The sequence below is a fragment of the Artibeus jamaicensis genome, unplaced genomic scaffold (genome assembly GCF_021234435.1).
Source record: "Artibeus jamaicensis isolate MK-2021 breed Jamaican fruit bat unplaced genomic scaffold, CSHL_Jam_final contig_386, whole genome shotgun sequence".
NCBI lineage: Eukaryota > Metazoa > Chordata > Mammalia > Chiroptera > Phyllostomidae > Artibeus > Artibeus jamaicensis.
Genome location: NW_026521811.1, coordinates 1506724 through 1524213, shown reverse-complemented (window position 1 = coordinate 1524213; position 17490 = coordinate 1506724). Strand labels below are relative to the sequence as shown.

Genomic DNA, 17490 nt, shown 5'->3' with positions numbered 1-17490 from the left:
CCTAAAGTATTTGTCTTCTGTTTCTGCTAGTTCTCTCCCATGTTGCCTTGTTTCCTAGTATATTTTTTGTGATGTTTGAGTGTGCACCCTTATTTTTCTTGGAACTTGATCTGTGGGAATTCCTTGTGTCCTGAGTTCAGGCTTATTTCCTCCAGAGAAGATGTGTTTGTGTCTGTCAGTCTTGTTCTACCAATATGAGACCACATTAATCTCTCCTGTGACTTTTTTGGATCACCCAAGTAGATAATGTGTATTTGAGCTAGAAGCCAGAGTCAAGGCCAGCTTGTCTTTATAAACTACGTGATATTTTTTCCCCCTTTACCCTGTGCCAGGGTTCAGGACAGGCCATTTGTTTTGCCTTTTGTGATGCAGAGTTTATCCCTCTTTCACCCTTTAGTGTTGATGTCTTATTAGATTCCCTATCTGGATTTTCTTTCATGTCACTCATTCCCATACAGACATCAGAGCAGAGCTTTGGTTTTTTAAGGTTTGCAGGTACCACAGTGCTGGGCAAAAGCTGGCTGTGCTACATAACCTCTCAGTCAGGGATTGGTATTTTGCTTTATTGCAGACTTAATGTAGTCTTCAGCAAATTGTTTTTTAAAGTGCTTTTATAATAAAAAAATACTAGGAAGGTCACTCAGGATATTCACTATCAAAAAAGGAAGAATAGAATCACATCTTTTTTAAAAAAGAATAATTAGCTTTATTATTTTATAAATGTGCATTTCAAAGCATCATGTTAGTACACAAAAGAATGAAGAAGCTAAAATCCTACAGCCCCAAATCCCACATTTCATGATTAAGTTGATAATACGCAGCCATCTCTTTACTGAGGAACTAATAGGGGAGAGAGTGGTGGGGGTGAGAGGAGTGGCAGGAGGAAGTAGAACTGGAAGCCCTGCTGCCTTTGTGTCCTTACTCCTTCCTAGGGTGGTTCATTTCCTAAGAGCCCTCTAACACTAATGACCTCTTTGGGTCCAACTTCTTTGGGACTCTGAGCTTCCTGAATTTGCTGTAAGTCTATTTCCTTTGCCAGGTTGGGGAAGTTCTCCCTCATTATGTTTTCAAATTCCTCTTCTCCGTCTAGCACACCTATGATTCAGATATTGGAATGTTTGAAGTTGTCCGGGAGATTCCTAAGCCTCTCCTCATTTTTTTGAATTCTTGTTTCTTCATTCTGTTCTGGTTGAATGTTTATTTTTCCCTTCTGCTCCAAATCATTCATTTGAGTCCTCGTTTCCTTTCCTTCACTGTTGGTTCCCTGTACATTTTCCTTTATTTCACTTTTCACAGCATTCACTTTTTCCTCTATTTTATGACCATGCTCAACCATTTCTGTGAGCATCCTGATTACCAATGTTTTGAACTCTGCATCTGGTATGTCGGCTATCTCTTTGTCACTTAGTCTTATTTTTTCTGGAGCTTTGATGTAGTCTTTCACTTGGGCCATGTTTCTTTGTCTGGGTGTGCCTGTTATGTAGTAAAGGGCAGAGTCTTAGGTATTCACCAGGGCAGGGCAACCCACATCACTGTGTTGTGGCACTGTATGTTGGGGAAGGGTCAGAGAGGGAACAGTACTGCTTGCTCAGCTCTTGGCTGGCTTTCAGTCTCTTGCTCTGCTACCCACAAGCAAATTGGGCCCTTCTGTTGCTGATTCCCAGGTGGCTGGGTTTGGGTATGTTCTAGGATCCTGTGGATCTCTCCAGTGAACTCTCCTATGAGGCTGGGAGTTTCTCCCACCACTGCAACCCCCATAGGTTTTTTCAGTCAGAGGTGTTGAGGCTTTATTTCCCTGAGCTAGAACCCTGGGTTGTGCAATCTGTCTCGCTTCCCAGTTGTTCCTCCTGGTTTATCCACATACAAATATGGGACCTCCTGCTTCGCCAGCTGCCTCATCCAGTCCACCAGCTGCTGCCTTGCTCACCCTGGTCCTCCAGCCACCACCTTGCTGGGAGTCCTCTCTACCCTGGCTGCCCATCTCTGCCCCACTTACCAGTGCGGATGAATGTTTCTTCTTTAATTCCTTGGTTGTCAGACTGCCATACAGTTCAGTTTTTTGGCATTTCTGGTTATTTTTTGTTTTAAATTTTGTGTTGTCCTCCTTTTGGTTGTGTGAAGAGGCAAAGTATATCTACCTCTCTGCCTCCTTCTTGGCCAGAAGTCTGATGCAGTCTTTTCTATTTTAAGAAACTTTTGCTGCATCTTTAAAAACATTTTTATATTTGTTGGGTTCTCTACATTTAAGACCCAGTGACCCTTTTATTAGCATGTTGGCCCTCCAGACTTATTTCTTCTGTATTCGTTGTGATTTTTCTAAGCTGTGTCAGAAATTCAGAGTTGTGTCTGTGCTGTTCCTCGCCAGCAGCTATGTGAGCTTGTGACCTTGAGAAAATTACTAATTCATGTCTCCATTTCATAGCACCTCTGCTCCATAGATTTTCTGTGAAGATTAAATAAGGTACTATGTATAAAGCATTTATAACAGCAGAAACAGTCAATGTTAGCTCTTTCCAACTTATTTAATTCTGAAATGTGTTTATGTAGCATGTTTCCTTTTCATTTCAGTGTGATTTTTTAATCATCTCTGACTTTTCTTATTTTATTGCTTTTATAGTCTTACTCATTTGTTTATTTTTTATTCTTGAATTATTGTTTCTTGCAGACTAGGTTCTTCTTCTCTCTCAAGTTCTGTTATAATCTCCTTTTTCCCCATCTGGTATGCTGAGTGGCTTCACTGTTTTCTTTTGTCTTGTAGCTGTTTAAAGTGACCTGTCCAGAAATTTATTTGCTATGCAAAGTGGTGTGTGCCATTTTATTTAGGGATTGCATTCTAAAGCCTGTTTGTAAGGTAAAAATTGAATGTAGTTAGAATAACTTCCACCCTGTAGCTTGCTCTTGAAGAACAGAATTATCTGGTGGGTCCACCATGCATTTGTGCAGCAACTGCTTGGTCTGAGGCCCTTTCTGGGTCCTGTCTAGTTTCTGTGGCTTAAAGTCTAGGAAAAGGAAGGCTCAGCTGGAATTATGGGCATTCATCCTAAGTTTGTAATGCAGACTGTGTATCCAGCAGGCAGAAGTGCATTATGTCCTAAAGGAGAATTACTTGGCTCTTGGGTTGTTTGATAATGTGTCAGGGATGTTGGTCAGTATTGGTCCCACTGACTGGCCTCCCACCATTGATCCATCCCCCAGCCCACCGGCAGACCTTCTCTCTTTACTGTTCAGGTGACTTTTTTCCAAATTTGGGGTATTAGTAAGAATTCTCGGGTTTAGTTGGTTCTATAGCACCTTTGAATGGGATGGGTTAGTGTCTGGAATCTATTCCATCAATCTTTTGGTTTTTTTCACGGGCATCTTTGTGAAGTCTGTGCATGGCATTTGCTTCTCCTGATTAATTATTGCTGTTGGAAGAGTGGTTGTGTAGCTGCTGACTTTTTCTTATTTTCTGTTTATTTTTTTAGAATTGGAAGAAGGAGAGCATGTGTTCTGCATTCATTTCACCAAATCTCTCCTAGTTTTTGCTAGAGTAGTTTTCAGTGTGCTAGGAGGATTTACTGTAAGATAATAGACTTGACTTTCTTCTCCTGTGTGGCTACAACTTCTATATGTAATGTCTCATCTCACTGGGCTTGATCAGCTACTCTTCTATATTCCCTGCCTCTTGCTCTTTTCAGCCCTTCTTTCCCTACTGCTGCAGCCAGTTGTGATTCAGTTCCTGAAGTTTTCTTGAATTGAATATATTTCATTCTGTGCACTGAACATGCAGTATAATTCTTTGAATTCTATCCAACCTGACTTGAATTTTGAAAGACTGTGAGATATAGTTCTCCCAGACCCAGTAATAGGAGGATTTCTATTTCTTTTTTTTTTAAAGATTTTTATTTATTTATCTTTAGAAGGGAAAGGAAGGAGAGAGGGAGAGAAATATCAATGTATGGTTGCCTCTCATGCATCCCCTGCCGGGGACTGACCTGCAACCCAGGCGTGTGCCTTGACTGGGAATCGAACCTCAATCCTTTGTCTTGCAGGCTCGCTGTGCTCAATCCACTGACCTACACCAGCCAAGACAGATTTCTGTTTCTTAATACTATTTAACTTAATGTTTTTACTAAGATATATAAAATACGACTGATTTTTTTAATCTGATTTTTCTTTACTATATAATTTTAAAATTATCTCCCTCTAGGAAGGCTGTAAGAGTATTTAGGGTAATAACAGCATCTTTCTTGACAGATGCTTTGTAAATATCCTGTGTCTTCTCATATGTGTTCTGCTATACTTGTGAGAAAATGTGAAAAGAAATGGTGTAATTTCATTTAACATTTCAGTGTGTAACTGGAAAATCACTCAGTAAGTTTCAGTCCCTACAAGTCATCCTGCAGGCCCTTTGCAAAGACAGCAGCAGCATAAGACCCTGGTTGAGAGGTGGTACTCTTGTTTATCTACCTGGTCAAGTCCCAGCTCTTCCAGATGACAGCTCTTTGAACATTTCTTTTCCCTTATTGTTTAAAATGTAGATAATAGTGTAAAAATAGTAATGAAGTTATATGAAGAGGAAATGAGATTTTTAAAAAAAGATTTTTAAGATAGTATCTGGAAATACACACATGTAAAACGCTTAACAGTAATAGTAAACAGTATCTGCATTTAAGGAACTTCTGGTCTTTGGAGAGGATGTGTATAGATTAATGAACATCTAGGAGCTGTGCATCTGACGTTCCATTGGAGTTCCTCACAGTAGATGTTACTTTTAAATGAAGAGGAGCACAAAGTCATGAAGAGGTGAAGGACATGTATATTGAATGAATGAACTTTGAAACATGGTAAATATGGGAAGAGTAAGAAGTAATTTTGGAGGCAGAGGAAGGAACATGAAAAGCAGAGTGAGTCACAGGTTATTTATTAGGTGGTGAGTCTGCTTTTTGGTTTTGTTTTGTTATTGTCTTTTTTTGTGATTCAGTTTTAATTGGCATACATGATTCATGGTTCATGAAATGGTGATGCACAGAGAGTTGACTTGGGGTGGTAAACATAATAGAGTGTACAGGTGATATGCTATAGAATTGTGCACCTGAAGTCTACATTATTTTGTTAATCAGTGTCACCCCCAATAGATTTAATAAAAAGGAAAGAAAGAAGTAGGAAAGAGCCAGGCTATGGAGAGTTTGTGCTTTTTTTTTGGTCAGTGGAAGAAGTCATTGAAGGGTTTTGGTTGCCACCAAATAGAGTCATAGCTGGACTTTAAGGAGATGACCTCAGCACAGGGTTTTTCCAGTTCTAACCCTAGAATATGCTTTAGTAGTTTGGTGAGTCTGAGTATGAAATTGCTTTGTGGGTGAGGTAATTCAGCAACAGCTTTTGGGCCGATTTGGGATGATGAGGAAGAAGAGCCACTTCACCCGGAGAGACGCTCTGGTTGAAGGTGGGGTAAGTTGCCCATTCAGCTCCTTCATCGGTAGTGTGACCCCAAAACATTGAGGTTTCATTGAGTAAAAGGGTTCTGTTGGGAAAAAAATGTTCAAAACTTCAGAGGCTAGCTGTATACACATTGGTTGCCTTTGTGAGGAGACTGATTGGTAAAGGTTGTTTAATTAGAGGACTTTGCAGTAATCATGGCATGAAGCAAAAATAGAAAGATCTCTTGACTGGGACAGATGTAGAGCCAAGACTCTAGACCTGGCGCCCTCTTGGATTTGGAAATCCCGAAGGTGACTCGCCTCCTATTTCAGCAGTTCATTAACTATGCTTGCATCATTGAGTAAATATTTGAAGGAATGTTAATTTTCGCAGGTGCAAAATCAACATGCAAAAGAAGAGTCTCTTGCTGATGATCTCTTTAGGTAAAGTTGAATTTCATCTTTCTCATGAATTTTAGAGAGATATGAATATAATTCAGTTCTGTTCATAGAGATTAAATACTTGTTTTTCTTCTGTTCTTAAAGACTTAGTCCCTTCACCTAAAGAATATTCTGTTTTTAACATATGTATTTCTTTTTACTATTTGAGCACCTCTTTTTTGGGTTTACTGGATATAGCTTTGGAGTTTGGGGTTAACTCAGTAAAATTTGTTATATTTTCAACTCTAAGTAGAATGAATGGGCTTTGAATTAAGACAAGTAAAATACCAGACCATTTGTTGAGTTTTAATTGTATAAAAACAAGAGGCAGGATTAGAGTTTCAAAGCAGGTTCTTGTGGTAGCAGAGTTATAATGTGTGATTATAATTTAATTCTGATTTAACATATTTTCAGCATTCTTACAGGCCCAACAAACCTTATAATTATTCACTCTGAAATACTCATAAAAAATACTTTATCATAGGTAGATACTGGTTAGGGGAGAATAACATTTTTCCAAACTTACTTAAAGGCAAAATGAAGATGGTAATAGATTTTTAAGTCTGTTTTGCAGCCAGTTTGATTCTTTAATTTCATTGTTGACAGTACAAATCAGTGGTCAAAACATTGACAACAATGCTGATTTTTTATAAATATTCAAATGAGACAGTCTGGTTGCCCAGCTACATTTGTTTAATTGCTATAGGAGAACATTTGTGAAATAACTATATTTTAGGTTCATTATTGCTCTTTTGTGCAACTAATATACTTTAATTTAGGAGGGAGGGGGACAGAGAAATGTTTGAAGCCATGCTGGAAGACGTATAAACATATATTTAATTTTAAACTTTTTATTAATTATTTTCATGTTTTTATAGATTTTTTTGGTGATGCTTTTTTTTTCAAATATTTATCAAAGTAACATCAAAGGGATAGATGAAAGTAAAAATGTTAGTGGTTAATATCTGATGCTAAGGATAAAATTGGCATTCTCATTCTGTTTGCTAATGTGACTATACTTTGAAAGCCATTTAACTTTATTTTTTAATTTAAACTTTATTGTATTTTGCCCATTATTGTTTAGTCCCCTTATATCCCTCTTTCCCCAGCAATCACCAACCACACTGTTGTCCATATCCATGAGTCCGTTTTCCTTGTTGCTAAAGGCCCTTTAACTTTAAAGGTGAAAGAAATGCCATTATTTACCTAGATATTATTTAACCCATTTCCTTCTTTGCAGATACAATCCTAATGTAAAAAGGAGACGATAACTAAGGATTTTATAAAGAAGCTGTGGAAAAACTTTTCCTGTCAAGCATTACTTCCTGTTTCCTCTGGGATACATGCACATAGTAGATGCAAAGGATTTTACTTACAAAGATCCTGTGGCCTGAATTTGTTAAATAAAATGCACAAAACTCTATTTCTTTTGTGTGTGACAAGTAGTATGGTTTGTTGTTTTTGGTTTTTGTCATCTTACCTCTTATGGTAATTTTTTAATTTTTAAATTTGTTTTTTATTTATTAGTGAGTAGTAAATATAGTCTAAAAGTATAAAAGGGTAAGGATTAAAAAGTCTCCTTTCTACCACTGTCTTAGCTATTGGTTCCCCTCTTCAACAAAATGTCATGGTACTCATTTTTATTAGTCTTTCCAAGGATTTTTAATGCTTATTCAAATTTCTGTGACTCTGATCTTTCAATAATTTCCTACAAAGTGGTAGCATAACATACACATCTTTCTGCACCTTACTTTTTTCATTGTATAGATTTAAAGATAATTGTTTTTCTTTTAATTTTGTTTCTTTTCCAGTATACAAATAGTCTTCCCTGACCTGAAGTGACCCAAATGAAATAGATTTCAGTGGTGAAGATGTCACCACATATTCTGGTACTGGAAACTGTTATAGGAGAAACCTGGTTCTTCTTGGCAATGTAGTAAAGAATTACAGATCAGCAAGTCTATTAGTGTGCAAGCAGAGTTTATTAGTGATATATTCTCATGGAAAAGAAACAAATGGTTCTGGCTACAGTGAGGGTAAAAGGCACAGAGTCAGACTATGGCAAGGTAAGGGTGGGAAGAGTATCAGGAACTTATATAGTTGGCGGGATGGAAGTGAAGAAGTTACATATTGATTGACAGGTAAAGGTGGTGTCAGCTTTTTCGGGGGCACTTGACTACCCAAACTTAGGTATGTGTGGGGGGTCTGTTAATGTGAATCCTTATCTTGCTCCAGAGTGTATTTGGTCATCTTGTTGTAAAATAGACAAGTGACAGGACGCAGTTAATTAAAGTTGGGGCAGTTACCCAAAGTTATTTATGGGATCTTTCTGCAAGCATTAGGAACTCCCTTGTAAAACAGTGGCCAGAGGTAGGCAGTTAACCAAAGTTGTTTTATGGGCTGCTGCTTTGAGTAATCTGGACCCCTTCCTCTTCCCTCTTCTAGGCCTTGGGATGAATATACAGTTTCAAGGCTTTCTTTCCTAGACAGTGGAAACAATATATAGAATTTCAAGGACTTCCCACCTCCCATGCTAACATAGTGGTTTCTTGTGATGTCGGAACACCTGGCAGTATTACTGGACCAGGCTGAGGACTGCTGAGTTAGTAAGTGAGACATGACTACCTCCTACTCCCTGCCTTGGTTTACTATCCATCCTAAGTGCCAAAAGGTGTTTCCTGGCAACCAGGATGATAGACACTGGCCAGCAACAGCAGCACTGTCTCAGAGTTCTTCCTGTGCTATAGCCTGCCTCAACTGGAGATAATGTGGAAGACTTTATGTTGGTCTTACTGAGCTGAGTGTCCCTCTGTTTTGAGAGACCTAGGTTTTATATCTGTAAAGTACAAATAGCAAGATTGTCTTCTCTCTATCTTAAAAGGAGATGGTAAGAAAAAAATGAATGTCTTTTTCAATTTTGTAATGTAACAACTTAGCTGTACATTAGAATTACAGTATAGTCTTTTTATCATTCTGAAGACTGGTACATTATATCTTAGAAAGCAGAACAAGGCTTTGATACTCACTGAAATCTTCCTGATGTGAAATAGATTCTGTTACCTTGATAAGCCTACCTGTATAGGTTTTTAGAGCATAGCGTGAAAAAATGGCCCATAATATAATTTGTGCCCTTGCTGGGTCTTCTTGGAAGATGCAGTTGTGGGGGCAACATTCCTCATAAGTCCCCCCAAATGCCACAGATGGAGAGTAATCATGACAGAGATATGATGTGATCTACTTTGGGAGGAGAAGGAAGCAGTGGCCAGTTTCTCAGGGGAAAAAGGCCTTGAGCCCCCTCCTCCAGGGCCTTTTATTGGGTTGTAATACACAGTAATACCGGGCGGTAAGGATCAAACAGTAGATAACATTTCAAAGAAATCTGAGGGCTTACTATGAGTCAGAGTCTCCCAGGAACAGAGTTTTAGGGTTTCTTTTTCTTTTTTTTTTTTTTTAATTTTTTTCTTGATTATGCTGTTACAGTTGTTCTATTCCCCCCTTCATTCCCCTCCACCCTACCCCCCATCCCCACCATTACCCCCCCTTTAGTTTATGACCATGTGTCTCAATTCCTTTAGGTTCTATATTTCCCATGCTATTCTTGCCCCCCCATCTATTTTCTATCTACTGTCTATGCTACTTATTTTCTGTACCTTCTCCCCCCTTCTCTTCCTCCCACTCCCCTGTTGCTAACCCTCCTTGAGATCTTCATTTCTATGTTTCCACTCCTGATCTAGCTGTCCTTTTAGTTTGCTTTTGTTTTAGGTGTGGTTGTTAATAACTGTGAGTTTGTTGTCCTTTCACTGTTCATGTTTCTTTAACTTCTTTCTCTTAGGTAAGTCCCTTTAACATTTCATATAATAAGGGCTTGGTGATGATGAACTCCTTGAATTTGATCTTATCTGAGAAGCACCTTATCTGTCCTTCCATTCTAAATGAAAACTTTGCTGGATAGAGCAATCTTGGTTGTAGGTCTTTGGATTTCATGACTTGGAATACCTCTTTGCAGCCCCTTCTTGCCTGTAAGGTCTCTTTTGAGAAATCAGCTGACAGTCTGATGGGGACTCCTTTGTAGGTGACTGTCCCCTTAGCTCTTGCTGCTTCTAGGATTCTCTCCTTCATTTTAATTTTGGCTAATGTAATTATGATGTGCCTTGGTGTGTTCCTTCTTGGGTCCAACTTCTTTGGTACTCTCTGAGCTAGCTTCCTGGATTTCTTGGAAGTCTATTTCCTTTGCCAGCTTGGGGAAATTCTCCTTTATTATTTGTTCAAATAAGTTTTCCACTGGTGGCTGTGCCTTTCCCCCTTCTGGTACCCCTATAATTCGGATGTTGGAGCGTTTAAAGATGTCCTGGAGGTTCCTAAGACTCTTCTCATTTCTTTGAATTCTTGCTTCTTGACTCTTTTCTGTTTGGCCATTATTTGCTTTCTTCTGGTCCACTCGATTGATTTGAGTCCCAGTTTCCTTTTCATTGCTATTGGTGTCCTGTGCAATTCCATTCATTTCAATTAGTTTTGCCTTCAGATATTTGTCTAATTTGTCAGTATAATCAACGAGTTCTGTGAGGATCCTGATGACCAGTGTTTTAAACTGTGCGTCTGAGAGTTTTGCTATTTCTTCATCGCTTAGATTTATGGGCTCTGGGGCTTTGAGATCTTGCGACATTTTTGGTCTGTTCTGGCCCTTTAAGTGTGAGAAGCGGTGCCTTGGACTCCCAGGTCGCTGGGTTGTGACATTGTATGTGGGGGCGTGGTCAGAGTGGGGAAATGGCGATCCCCTCTGCTGTTTCTCACAGCTGGGTGAGGATTAGCATCTTAGGTGGTTCACCTGAGCTGGGCCACTCAGAGTCGCTGGGTTATGACGCTGTATGTGGAGGTGGGGTCAGAGCGGGAAATGGCGGCGCCCTCCCTGCCGCTTGCTGTGGGGACCCGCTGGGCCCCAGTCCAACCGCCCACTCCCTCGCCTGTCCGCCCGCGCACAAATTCTCGACCACAGTCAACACGCAGCACCGCTCCCCTGCTGTCTCCCCCGCGGTCGCTCGACTGGTGGCTCGCTCGGTCGCTCACTAGGTCCAACCCTGCGCCTGGATTCTGCGCGTCTGGATTCCGCGCCTGAGTCCTGCTGACCGAGACCTCCTGTGCAATCCCGCTTCACCATCCGCTGGTTTCGCCCCTTACTGGTCAGGCTGAAGAATTTGTTGTTAACGGACTTCTGAAAAGTTCAATTTTCCGTGTTCTGGCTGTGTTTTCTGTTGCTAATATTTAGTTGTCTCTAAACTTGGTTGTGTGAGAAGGCACGGCACATCCACCTATGCCTCCATCTTGGCGGAAGTCTTCGGCACCAGGGTTTCTTGCTTGAACCCTTAACATATGAATGAAAGCACTCTTAGCAGAGCAGATTTCACAGGTTTATCAGAAAGTCTTTGTGATGCCAGATTTTTCCCCAGGACACGCTCTAGCCAGGCAAGGAGCTGCACCTCTCCCCAATGGGTATTCAGGCTTAAGGGGATTAGAGCCAGGAAGCACTTCTCCCAGAGAACTCAGGCTTTGTCAAAGCTGGGGGGTGAGAGTCCATTGCTCCCTCTTTGTTGCAGCCCCCCAAGTCCTTCCATGAAGGCCTCCCAGGTGATGGAGTCTGGCTTAGGTTGCCCCCTGCTGTGAGGGGTCTTACCTATCATTGACTTCTAACCAAGCTTTGGGGGCAGGGAGAGGAAACTGAGGCAGCGTTTGCTACCAGAGACAAGCTTTGTCTCCTGTGGCTGGCACTCCAAAGGTTGTTCCTCGCCCTTAGCCACAAGGGGTCAAGATACAGTTCCTAGAATCAGGCAGAGAGGTCTACAACATGCAACGTTCCTCTATTGGTAGTCAAGGGAAGTGACAACATCTAAGTATCTGGCTAAGATAACTAGACCAGCCCTCTAAACATACTGTCATTTTCTTTCAGGAGATAGTTTCTAAATGTTTTAACTTTGTCTTGTTTCTTTGTTTTATTAGCCCTTCAAGATTTTGTTTAGGAAACTTATTAAATATGTATTATATGCAAAATATGCCCTCCACACACTGAATCTTTGGATTCTTGAGCAATGGTTTACTCTCTGGGAAGTGACAGTCTGAGTCTTTATTATTCATTTAAGGCTATTTACCCTAGAAAGTATTTTTAAACAGATGGAAGGAGTCTCCCACTGCTTTGCATAGGCCCTGCAGTGCTGAAGAGTTTCCTAAGGCTGTTAGCTCTACCCTGTGCAACTCAAGTGAGCCCTGCTAGGGAAGCTGCACACCTTTCCCCTGGCTCTCTTGGGGGTACTTTTTTCTAGGCCTTTAAGTGATTTAGGATAAAGGGATGTAAGTTGCCGCCTCCCTTTCTTCATTAGATGAATGGGGATTGTACCCCCATTTCTACCCTGGAGCTTTATTTAGGAAATGGGGTTAGCTCAGCTTCCTGATGGCAGGGAGAAGGTGGCCTAGCCTTGGGCCACAATCTCAACAACTAATCGATTCTCCAGAAGCACTTTTGGAGTCCCTACCCCTCTTCCCTTTCTTAGTATAGCTGTATCAGGAATATCTTCTTTCTAGATTTTGTCCTAGTTCTACCTCTGAAGTCTTGTGGTTGGTCACACTAGTTGGAGTCTGCATCTGCTTATTTGAATGATGAACCAAATTCCTTCTTAAGAGACTGAAGCAAAGTGAGGCTTAGGCAGTATTCTCCCTCAAGTGTAACGTGGTTGGTTACCTGTGTAACTTGCGGTTTAACATTATCGCCCTTTTTGTCAGGCTGTCAACTATGAGTTTATAAGGAAAATAATAGTATTGAGTCACTGCTTCTTAGAAGACATAGTGAATGGCATTTTACTGCTCTGAGCTATGGAACTGAATGTCACTCACATCCCTCTGTCACTGTACAGGCTACCCTTACAAATTAGGAGCACACTTCTAGAGTTAGGTTTGTTTGTTTGTTTGTTTTTAAATTATTTTTCAAGCACATTTTTTTGTCTATTTCTCCCATCCCAGCCACCCCTGCCCCGTCTCCCCACCTCCCTCCCATTCCCCCCCCCCCCAGTCCTCATCCCTGTGTCTTTCATACTTGTTCCTCAAAATCCCTCCCCATTTTTCCCCTTACATTCCCTTCCCTCTCCCCTCCGGTCACTGCCCACTTGTTCTCTATTTCAGTGTCTTTGTTTTTATTCTGTTTGCTTGTTTTATTGTTTAGCTTCCTGTCAAAGGTGAGATCATATGGTATTTGTCCTTCAATGCCTGGCCTATTTCACTTAGTATAATGCTTTCCAGTTCCATCCATGTTGTTGCAAAGGGTAGTAGCTCCTTCTTTCTCTCTGCTGCATAGAATTCCATTGTGTATATGTACCACAATTAGAGTCAGTTTTATTAGTAAATTGCAAGTTAAAAGTTGGCTGGGAGGTCTGGATTTTCTCTAAAAAATTAGGGCAAAAAAAAGCACAACATACTGCACAGAGAGTGAGGAAGCTGTGGAAAATTTTTGAATGGGGACTTCTAAGTCATCATGGTAATTATATGTAAGCTATATGAAAAAACAAGTTAGACTTCCGCCAAGATGGAGGCATAGGTGGAAACACTTCTCTCACAACCAAGTTTAAAAACAAAGTTTTAGCAACAAAAACGCAGCAAAACCACAGAAAATCGAACTATATGGAAATCTGACAACAATGAACCCTTCAGCCAAACCAGTAAGAGGGACAGAGCCAGCAGCAGAGCGAGGTCGGGCAGGAAAGACCCACAGACCAACCCCGGGCGCGCAACCCAGGCACTCCAGCAGCTGTGGGTGGATCCCAGGTGTGGAGTAGCAGGGAGAGGACCCACTGAGGGCTGACCATGGTCACACATTCACTCGCAGATAAACCGTAAACCTGCGAAGGAGCGAGCAGTGAGAGGGACTGCGCAGGACCCAGCAGCGGGAAGCAGCAGAGGGGACTGCCATTGTCCCTCTCTGACCCCGCCCCCACATACAGCATCACAAACCAGCAACCTGGGTGGTCCCGCCCTGGTGAATACCTAAGGCTCTGCTCCTCATACCTAACAGGCACAAACAGATAAAAACATGGCTCAAGAACAACTCAGAGCCCCAGAGCCAATAAATCTAAGTGATGAAGAAATAGCCAAACTTTCAGATGCACAGTTCAAAACACTGGTGATCAGGATGCTCACAGAACTGGTTGATTTTAGTCACAAATTAGGGGAACATACGAAGGCTAAACTAATTGAAGGGAAATGCATAGGAAACCAATAGTAATGGAAAGGAAACTGGGACTCAAAGGAGTGGACCAGAAGGAAGAAGAAAATGACCAAACAGAAAAGGAGGAAGAAAAAAATTCAAAAAAAGGAGAGGCTTAGGAACCTTCAGGACATCTTTGAATGTTCCAACATCCTAATTATAGGGGTACCAGAAGGGGGAGAGGAACAGCCACGAGTGGAAACCTTATTTGAACAAATAATAAAGGAGAACTTCCCCAGTCTGGCAAAGGAAATAGACTTCCAGGAAATCCAGGAAGCTCAGAGAGTCCCAAAGAAGTTGGACCCAAGAAGGAACACACCAAGGCACATCATCATTACATTAGCCAAAATGACAATGGAGAATTCTAGAAGCAGTAAGAGATAAGGGGACAGTCACCTACAAAGGTGTTCCCATCAGACTGTCAGCGAATTTCTTAAAAGAGACCTTACAGGCAAGAAGGGGCTGGAAAGAAATATTCCAAGTCATGAAATCCAGAGACCTACATCCAAGATTGATCTATCCAGCAAAGCTTTCATTTAGAATGGAAGGGCAGATAAAGTGCTTCTCAGCTAAGATCAAATTCAAGAAGTTCATCATCACCAAGCCCTTATTTTATGAAATGTAAAAGGAACTTATCTAAGAAAAAGAAGATTAAAAATATGAACAGTGAAAGAACAGCAAACTCACAGTTATTAAGAACCACACCTAAAACCAAAGCAAGCTAAGAGGACAGCTATATAAGGAGCAGAACCATAGAAATGAAGATCACATGGAGGGGTTAGCAACAGGGGAGTGGGAGAAGGAGAAGGGGGAAGAAGGTACAGAAAATAATTAGCATAGATGGTAGGTAGTAAATAGGGGGGAGGGCAAGAATAGTAGGGGAAATACAGAATCTAAAGAACTTGAAACACGTGTTCATAAACTAAAGGGGGGGATGGTGGGGGAGGGGTGTGCAGGGTGGAGGGGAATGAAGGGAAATAGAACAACTGTAATGGCATAATCAATAAAATATATTTTAAAAAAACAAGTTAAAGACATTTCCATACTGAACTCTAGTTGAAGTAAACAGAAATCACTTTGATTTAAATAGGAAAGAATTTTTTAACTTTATTTTTATTGTTGACACTATTATAGATGACCCCATTCCTGCCCTCCCTTTGCCCACCTCCACTAGCTGCTATTTCCCCTTCCCTCTAGCCATCTGTGACTGTGACTGTTGTCTGTGACTATGTGTCAGGTATATATCTTCTTGGCTAATCTCTTTACTTTCTTTCACCTAGTCCCCACTCCCCCACTCCCTTCTGACATCTGTAGGTCTTCCATGTGTCCATGTCTCTGTTTCTGTTTGTCAGTTTATTGTGTTCATTATATTTCACATATAAGTGAGATGCAGTATTTGTTTTTTTCTCTGACCAGCTTATTTCACTTAGCATGATAATCTCCAGGTTTATCCATGTTGCAAAAAGTAAGATTTCCTTCCCCTATGTTCATAACAGTGTTACTATATTTTGCCATGTATACTGCACACTTTTTTGCCCGAATTTTTTAGAGAAAAGTAACGATGTGCATTATACATGGGTAATACTAATTCTGTACTAATACAGAATTAGTGTAATGTTTTTAGTGTAAGCAGCAATGACATCTGTATGCAAAATAATACCCTGGAATACAATAATTGGTATTGTTGAACTTACAATAAACTTGTAATGAAAGAAGTTTTAGCCAGTGATTCAACAAAATAAAATGAAGAATGATGTACTGTTATCCACAGAGTAAGATAGATGATGTGGATTGTTATCTACTTAATAAGATAGGTGATACCCATTGTTATCCACTTGATATGAAAGGTAGTCCTGACTTTATTACCATATTCTCTTTGTACACTTTAGGAGGGGTAAATTTTTAGAAAATCCCTTGGAAAATCTCAAAGCAGTTTTCATTCACTGCAAGCTTTAAGCTGAGTTATTAAATATGTTAAAAAGCATGGCAACACTGAATCTCCTCTCACAGGGAGTATCACCAGATTGTGGAGGCAGCAGGAAGAAAAGCTTCTTCAGATGCCAAGACAGAAGAAGGCAATTCGAGGGAAACCTCCAAAGTGGCTGCAGGTGGAGCAGGAGGCAAAGACCTGGATTCTAGAGCAGCATCAAACCGGGATCTCTGTTTCAACCAAGGTGATACAAGAAGAAGGTAAAAGGATTGCCCAAGAAAAAAACATTGGTGATTCCTCATGGACACCTAAATGGTGCTTTTACTTTATGAAGGCAAAGTTTGAGCACAAGGACATGAACAAACTTGCCCCAAAACTTCTAGCAACCTATGAGAATCAAATTTTTGCTATTTCATTCTTAAATGTTATCAATCTTCAAAAGACTTACAAGTTTGAGCTGTCCTAGATTGCCAATATGGATGAGGTCCCACTCACATTTGATGTGCCATCTAACAGAACTATGGACATCAAAGGAGCAAAGACCGTGGCTGTTAAAACTAGTGGTGATAAGAAAACACATTTCACTGTTGTTCTAGTCTTTTTTGCAGATGGAACAAAGCTACCACCTATGATCATCTTTAAAAGGAAAATGTTTCCAGAACAAAAGATTCCAAGTAGAGGTATTGTCCACGTGCATGAAAAAGGATGAATGAATGAAGAAGGCATGGAAATTTGATTTAACAAAATCTGGTCATGAAGGTCTGGAGGATTACTTTAAAAACCAGTTTGCTTGTTTTTTATCTGTTTAAAGTTCTTGTTACACAAAGTGCAAAAACAATCACGGTGGACCTGAAAACCCAACTTGCTGTGATACCTGGTAGGCTAACCAGCTAACTGCAACCTCTTGATGTGTCAGTAAACAAGCCCTTTAAGGCCCTAATGACAAAAGAGTGGGCATCATGGATGCAGTCAGCTGGTAATGATTAAACACCTACAGGCAGGATCAAGAAAGCATCCATCACTCAGGTTTGTGATTGGATCCTAAGATTGTGAAACAGTGTCACTCAGGTTTGTGATTGGATCCTAAAATTGTGGAACAGTGTCAAGAAGGAAGTGGTTGTGAAATGATTTTAAAAATGCATCCTCAGCAATGCTGTAGATGGGACTGAGAATGATGAAATTTAAAAGGATGAGGGAAATGACTCTTCAGAAGACACCACCACTGGTAATGTAGAAATTGAAGATGATATTTCTGATATTGACAATGACAAAGAGTTCCTGGCCTTCTAAGGTGCATAAATATTGTGATTTCATTACCAGTACATAAAATTTCTTGTACCTTATATCTGTTCTTGTGTTTTGTAATTATTATATAAAATTTCTTGTGCCATAATATGTTAAAAAGTATATCACTTCTCAGCCTTTTGGCTAAGATCAAATGAAAAATAAATGTTAAAATTCCTTTGTAATACAAACAG

At 40.3% G+C, this 17490-nt stretch overlaps 1 protein-coding gene across 4 annotated transcripts in view; it reads left to right on the top strand.

Moving 5' to 3' along the window:
* The window catches only part of NBN (nibrin), a 62080-nt gene extending 44752 nt beyond the window's left edge, over positions 1 to 17328 (top strand). For 3 of the 4 annotated variants that reach the window (XM_053664713.1, XM_053664712.1, XM_053664710.1), the window contains one exon: positions 16093 to 17328. In XM_053664713.1, the coding sequence (XP_053520688.1) occupies positions 16093 to 16221 (129 nt within the window). In that variant the 3' untranslated portion in view covers positions 16222 to 17328. Of the gene's footprint in view, positions 1 to 5793; positions 5844 to 7080; positions 7264 to 16092 lie in introns of those variants that run through there. The other variant, XM_053664711.1, reaches the window with a different exon arrangement.
* The last annotated feature ends 162 nt before the right edge of the window (positions 17329 to 17490 follow it).